Genomic DNA, 7,786 nt, shown 5'->3' with positions numbered 1-7,786 from the left:
CCACCTTCACATAATGTTCAACACGTCTTTTGCTGTGTAATCGTGTAAAAAGCTCCCTAGTCCGTAAATTTCCGTTTTGCGCTACGCTTACCGCTTAAGAGCACTAGCGCCGACTTGTTTGCTTGCCACGAGTAACTAAGGCCCGTGCACACCGGCTGCGTGTGAGTAGACGTGTACGTGCGCGTTGTAATATACAGATCCTTATGAGAGACGGCACACCACTTGCGTGACGTGTGCGTGTGCGGCTCAATACTTGTTTAATGGCATGGTCAAAATACAGCGTATTTATAGTGACAAAATCAGAATGCGACGTACTCAGAAAGTGACGTCCTTAGAACGTGACCTCCGTCTAAACCCAATTAACCTACTTGTACATTGTAAATGCTAGAAACCTCACATGTCCATTGATGGTGTCAAAATAGAAATTCAAAAGTCAATCTCAGTCATTGTACTGATAATTTACTTTTCAAAACTCTGTTTGATTAAATTATCAGTGAAGCTAATTAAAATGTTTACATGAAAGTAAATAAATAACGTGGCAAAATGAAGTGTATGGATCAGCTTCCGTCCGTGACAACATGTTGCTTCTGCTGTTTTCTCAGGGCGGGATGTGTTATGATTGCTGTGATATCATTTGTAAGTTTTTTGCTGCTGTACTCACAAATCCATCATTATAACTAACATTCTCAAGGAGTACTGAGATCATTTTCAAGTAAGGTTTAAAAATACCGTGTCATACAATATTTAAAGGTTTAGTGTCGCGTCGGGTGTTCATAGTGTGATTCTGGTCATAGAAAATTACGCAGCGTACTACGTAGCCGAACGACAGGCGAACGCGAAGCGAATCGATGCGGCGCGGGGTGAATCAGTCCTTTTATACCTATAGAATTGTCCTACGTGGGCGATCTCGTTGCGAACGCGAACGCCGTGGGCCCGCCGCCGCGCCGCTTTGCTTCGCGTACGCGAGTTGTTCGCTACGTAAGACGCAACGTAATACAATTTTATTTGACTCAACGCGCATCGCTTTTTTCCGGATGCCTGAGGGCCTACTGTGAACCACGAACGAAGTTTTGCCTCTGTCGCACTTACGTACGAATTTACAAGTGCGTCAGAGGCAAAATTTCGTTCGTGCTTTATGCTTATCAGAAAACCATTTGAGAGAAGTGGTCTCTGTACCGGTCTCCTGTAGTCCTCAGTCAGGTCCATTATGATGATAATGATTATAGTTTATTCTAGGAGTTGGTAGCTAGCCTGTTTAAAAGCCATGTCTTATTTTTATGGGTGCTTCTTCCAGAAACTGTTTAAAATCGGAAAGACTGGATATGGTGGAATTTGACCAGTAGTGGTACACTAAGGGTCACCCCACACTACCGTCTCTCGAGCGTCGCCGTCTAGCCAACTCTATGGCTGCTGCTCGACGCAACGTTGGCGCAACTGCGCAGTGACGCCATTGTCCATAGCTCTAACTAGACGCCGACGCTCAAAAGACTACTTGTGGTAGACCTGCGGACTGTGTGTCCATGTGTGACCGTGCAGACACTAGTGTGGCTGTGGGGTCTCTCTAAAGGCTTGTGGATGAACCATGTTCTTCTCTTTTAGACGGTGGGTATGATCCTGGCCCCGAACGTGGGCTATACACAAACGCAGTCGCTACTCCCAGAGCCGCTGACGACTACTGAGGGGACCGCGCAAGTGTTGCTTGGCCTTGTTTCTATCCTGCTCTGTGCCTGCAGTTTCCTGCTCTTCGTTGGCTCTTTCTGTGTAAGTTGTCTAAGTTTTTGGATTGATGAATGAATAAAAAATTCTACTATAGGAAACCAATACCTAGGATTAAGGTCCTAAGAAAAAGAAATGACTCTTAATTTTTAACTAAAACAAAACGGCAACTGCTTCTGTTGCCAGAAAAAACACAATTGTATTGGTGTCGCTTAACGTTTATTTAGAAAAGTTTGATGTTTTTAGGGTTCCAAACGGGTAATAAAAACAGGACCCTATTACTAAGAGTCCTCTGTCCGTCTGTCTGTCTGTCTGTCTGTCCGTCTGTCTGTCTGTCTGTCACCAGGCTGTATCTCATGAACCGTGATAGCTAGACAGTTGAAATTTTTACAGATGATGTATTTCTGTTGTCGCTATAACAAAACATGCTAAAAACAGAATAAAATAAATATTTAAGTGGTTTTAACATTTTAACATACGTAATTTTTTTGCATAATGGTACGGAACCCTTCGTGTGCGAGTCCAACTTGCACTTGGCCGGGTTTTTGAAGAACCTCATACTGTACCGCCTCGGGAAAACCTCGGCATGCCCATTTCACACAGCCGGAGCGTCCGCGGGAGGAAATTCTAATGTGTTCTATTGAACCCCTAGGCCACCCCGCCACGTCGGAACCGGTCCTAATTTCTCGACTATATGCCATCTTACTAAGACCAGGCGTCTTTGACCAACTGTAAGGACAAGCAAGCCCAACTCTAAGCGGTCAAAGACGCCTAGTCTTATAGTAAGATGGCATATAGTCGAGAAATTGGGACCGGTTCCGCCGTGGCGGGGTAGCCTAGGGGTTCAAGGCGTTAGCCTGGATTGCTAAAGACACCGATTCGAATCCGGCCTTCACCACTGGAGCGCTTCGTCACTTTTTCTTTAATATATGACATCTATTTCGGTTTAGAATTTATATAGTAGTGTGACTACTTAAAAAACACAAATTAAAATATTTAATAAAATAATTTGATTTGTTCCCAAAGTTGTGTGTTTTATTGAATTTCAGAACGTCCCAGTACTGATAGAGATATATCAGTGGGGTGCACTGGTCTACAGCACATCCACCACTGTTATCTTCATCATCCTGGCGTGCTTCTGTTTCTTAGTGCACTCCAATAGCGCGATGGCTGGCGCCTGGCTCATATCGCTCATCTTTGTCAACTTTTTCTGTAAGTATTTACGTCCCTTTCTCTCCAGGTCTCTTTCTCTGAGGGCCTACCGCGAAACTCGATAATAAATTACGTTATCTGCCTCTCTATTGCGCTTGCAAATTCGAGCGACAAAGAGGCAAATAGAGGAACGAACGAACAAAGTAGTTCGCGGTAGGTCCTCTGATAGGAACCACATACCACACCACACAGTAACCAACGTCTTATCTTACTACTATTCATAGTCCACCTTTAGGTCGGGTATATTTACAACCTCCTTGGATTATTGAAAGTGCTTATGAAATTTAATCGGTGATCAGGAGTTGAAAATTATTAATTGCCAACCGATTTAGTTGAAAAAGAAATCATCCTTTAAGGGGGTGAAAAGGGGGGTGGAAGTTTGTATGAGAAATCGATAAAAAGCATATTGGATTAAAAATAAGCTACCCAAATTACTAACTCCATGCAGACGAAGTCGCGGGCTTAAGCTAGTAGTATATAAATGTAAATTCAACATTTACATTGTTTTTCATGACAAACCTAATATGTAATAGTATACGTTTGTTCAAAATGCTTCGTCCTCATCATGTTACAAAGCTTTATAAACTCAATAAATTCATATTTTACTCGAAGAACCTTTTAACTGACTTTTGGCGAAATCGTATTACTAAAATTTACATTTGAGGCGTTCTCAATCATGATTTTAAATGGCGATAATTGAATATGAGATGATGTTGAAATAATAACTTCTCAGTTAATAATGAGTATGAAGACGAGGAATAATCATAATCATTTATTTCGTAAATGCACACAAAACATTACACGTCAGAAATAGTTATAGAAAGGAAAAATACATTTTCTATCATTAAAATAAATAATAATAAAGAAAATTAATTTTAAATAAATTAAATAATACAATGTCACTGTTAAATTAGTAACAACAATAATGAAAAATAATAACAGATTTAAAATTTAAAATAAGCATCACAAAATTCACGTATGTCATAAAAGGCATTATTAATTAACCATTTCTTTAATTATTTGTGGAATGAATTATTATTTTCTATATTTTTAATGTCACTCGGAATGGCATTGTAAATTTTCGGATCGATTAAATAGTTGGTTTTGGTAGACTTGGTGAGTCTGCTTTTGGTCGTAGCTAATTTCCCTCTTTGCCTGTCTCTCAAACATCGCAGGTTGTCAGGCCTTAATGGAAAATTACTGATGTTATTCCTTACGAATTTTACAATATTAAATATGTATTGTGACGCAATCGTCATTATGTTTAAGGATATAAATAAATATTTTATTTATAATTTGGTTCTCTGCCTTTTCGCCGAAAATTGTATTGCAGAATTTCACTTGGCAACCAACTTTTCGCCAAAGTTTTATTTGGCCGAATTTCATTTCCATAATCCAACCTAACCTAACCCAACCTAGTACGTCATTTTCATTTCCCAACTATGGGGTTGGGAAATGAAATGGTTGCGAAATAATTATTTGGTAACGATTGGTTTGTCAAATGAAACTCTGGCGAAAAGTTGGTTGCCAAGTGAAATTCGGCATTACAATTTTCGTCAAAAAGGGAGTACAGCTTATAATTTATCATAAATCTGAGTGGCACTTAGGTTAATAATTAGTAAAGTCAATACGTATAATTAAGTGTGACTGGCCTTCACATTGGGGCTGTTTACAAATTGATTAGGTAGTGCCATTGCAAGTTCCTACACTTGCCACTAAACGCAAGTAGCAAATGTGTAAACTAGCAATAAACACTTATCAATGTGTTATTGATGTGTTTATTGCTAGTTTTACTTGTTATACTTGCAGTCTAGTTAATTTTCGGTATTCATTGAGACCATTGACTTATATAATAAAGACGGGCCGTGAGTGACACCGCTGTACTGGCACCATTCTTAGTGCCCGTAAGGTCCGGCAAAAAAATAAGTGCATTTTTTTTGCGATTTCGTGGTTGGTCTCTTAGTAAAAGTCGCCCAGTATAATCCCAAAACCTCCCTGGCAACGGGAATGTACTTATTTTTTGGCCACCCTGTATAAGTCAATGATTGAGACTTATTTTCAAGGAATAATATAGAAAAACGATATTGATCTCAAATATGGTTTCATTAAAAGGCAATTATTACTAATTGACCACTATCAATGCCAGCGACCCGCTACTTATAGGCAGATTATCTGTTCGATGGCGTATTCCCTACAAATCCGCATAAACCAGTGTGGCAGTGCTGTGAAGCGTTAAACTTTGTTTTGCAGTGACCAGTTACTTCGTAATCGTGGCCAATAGCTTGAGAATGTCTCTGCTGTTCCTGCACAGCACCGACGTGCTATACTAGTATTGTTTGAACGGACGTTCTACCGTTCGAAGTGACGTTCTATCGTTTGGAGCGACGTTCTGCCGTTCGAAGTGGCGTTCTATCTTTCGAATGGATTCCAATCATTTGCAGGATCACTTATAATTAAGAATATACATATTTTATGTCATGTAATGTAATAAGTGCTGTGATAGGTTAAAATATATAGTGACAGTTTGTGAGAGTAAAATTGTGATAATGATGAATGTTTGTTTGATTTGATACGTTGTATTTTCTAACGAAATAGCTAAAAAAGGTAATAGTCTATTTTTTGCCTTAATAAATGTACGTTTACCTAATTAATGTTAGAAAGCTGAAAATCCACAAAAAAAATATTACTGTCAAGGCCGCGGCCTTCTTTATTGGCTTAATTACCTTATCATATATTCTGCCTATAATAGTCCATTCCATTAGCCATGACCTCGGCCCACCGCCTGCCGCGGATCGAATTATACATAGGGAGACCGATTTGTGTAATGCATTACATTTAGTATGTTGCGGGAACAGTACCTTAACCGGATTTTACTAGGGCTCCCGGTATCCGTGCTACACGCCAACCCGTGCGTCCGTGTTCTTAGCCCCGGCGGTGCTAAGCGTCCGACCTTAGACGAACCCGTCGAAGTCCGTGCCTGCGTAGTGCGTTCGGGAACGGCTTCGGAGCCGCGGTCCACCGGACCTTTAGGAGGGGTGCGCGGAGCCGAAGCCAACACGTAGATGCCCTTTTGACACTTTAATGAAATGTAAGGGGTACACCGAGCGGATGATGCCCTTACCCGTGTCATGGGACGCACGCAGACGCAGCACCCGCCAGGGTGAGAGTTGATGGAATCTAAAATGAACTAGGTTATTGAGTGACTGCCCTGGTCGTTCAAATCGATATCCAGGTAACCGCGCTGTGCAAAATTGATGAGGCGTCAGATCGATCTAACAGTCAATTGAGTGGAATCGGATGAAAGTTTCCTTCAAGACTTTTTTCTCGATTATTCTTTAATGGAAAGGTCAGTGTCGGAACTTGGTAGACTTTTAGCAATTAAGGGCCACTTGCACCGACTCACTAACCTGGAATTAACCGGTTAAACGTGGAGTTACCATGGATACCAGTACAATTTGACACTGGGTTAACGGTTTAACCGGTTAACTCCGGGTTAGTGGGATGGTGCAAGTGGCGCTTAGGAAATTCTAGTCGCCATTATACAGGGCGAAATTGTTATGTTTGACCGTACGCTGAGTCATACTGAACAACTTTTACTATGCTAAAATATCAGCTGTTCCATAAAAAAACAATGACATGTACTGTGCTTCACCAAAATGTATGAGACGGCAGATTTTTTTCGCGATTTCGTGGTTTGCGCCATAGTAAAAGTTGTTCAGTATGACCTACGTATCCACCCCTCAGCGTATGGTCAAACATTCCCAATTTCACCCTGTATAAAGTGGAGTTAAAAAATCGCAAATAATTGAAACAATGGAAACAAATATGACAGCTTTTCTTAGCATTTTACTCATAATCTACAATCTCTGATGGAAGGATGTTTTCACTGAAATATTATAATAACTATCATATAATTTTAACTAAAAATTTTGGAACATTTATTTATTTAGGCAACACACATTAAGAAGTACAACATATTAAGTCACAAAAATACCATGAAAAATAAATCAAAACTTAAAACTAATTATTACTAATTAAACCTAGACGAGCTAAACTAAAACAATACAACTTGAAAACTAAATATAAAAAATCTCCCTTAAGTCCCCCGCTTCCGGGAAACTCCCCAAAATGCTGGCGGCATTCCCCCTCTGAATCGCCAGGCTCTGCGCAAAAAAGGAGCCCGCCCTATGGTCGCTTGAGACGCCTACTAGTCGAACCGACACCTCTATAACAAACTTTTTAGTGTCGGTTGACCACGGACCCAACGTTTCCGACGCACGCGCCGCAAAATCGTATTCGTTCGTTACGAACGCATACTTGTGGCGCTTCAGTGTCTGTGCTTGGTCCGCGGCCGTCCGAGATTACGTAATGAACTCCACTTTATATTAGAAATACCAAGGTGCGAACGCTTTCTAGGCATTTTTAACAGTCGTAGAGTTTTGCCATCAGATACATATATCGTACTGGCCAAGGTATTCACAAATATCTGAACAAAGCCTTTAATATCAATTAAAGTACATGTTCATGTATTTTTGAGCACCTTGGCTGCTCTGATATATCTGGTGGCGACTGTACTAATACGAGACAGGATGCTGGCGTTTCCCACTAATAAGGTAACCCAGGAAATGAGACTTGGATTGTAGGGCCTCGGTTCCACCGAGGAAGCCAAGAAATTGCTTGCATGTAGGTAACAGGAAATGAAGGTGCAACAGGCAAAGGAATAATTATTTATGTATTTATTTAACCTTTATTGGGCAATACAAGAAAGTACAAATGCCGGACTTAATGCCTTAAGGCATTCTTTCCCCGTGGGTCAAACAGAAACTTACAATTGGTGCAGACAATAAACTACAGAGAG

At 40.5% G+C, this 7,786-nt stretch overlaps 1 protein-coding gene across 1 annotated transcript; it reads left to right on the top strand.

The window, feature by feature from the left end:
* The first annotated feature begins 542 nt into the window (after window positions 1-542).
* On the top strand, window positions 543-5,329 carry LOC134750703 (uncharacterized). Its single transcript, XM_063685934.1, has 4 exons — window positions 543-636; window positions 1,600-1,761; window positions 2,766-2,928; window positions 5,179-5,329. The coding sequence occupies exons 1-4, from the start codon at window positions 544-546 to the stop codon at window positions 5,256-5,258; spliced, it is 498 nt and encodes a 165-aa protein (XP_063542004.1). The 5' UTR covers window position 543; the 3' UTR covers window positions 5,259-5,329.
* Window positions 5,330-7,786: the final 2,457 nt, after the last annotated feature.

This window comes from Cydia strobilella, chromosome 20 (genome assembly GCF_947568885.1).
Source record: "Cydia strobilella chromosome 20, ilCydStro3.1, whole genome shotgun sequence".
NCBI classification, from domain to species: Eukaryota; Metazoa; Arthropoda; class Insecta; order Lepidoptera; family Tortricidae; genus Cydia; species Cydia strobilella.
Note: the sequence above shows the minus strand (reverse complement) of the source record. Positions and strands in the feature narration are given on the sequence as shown.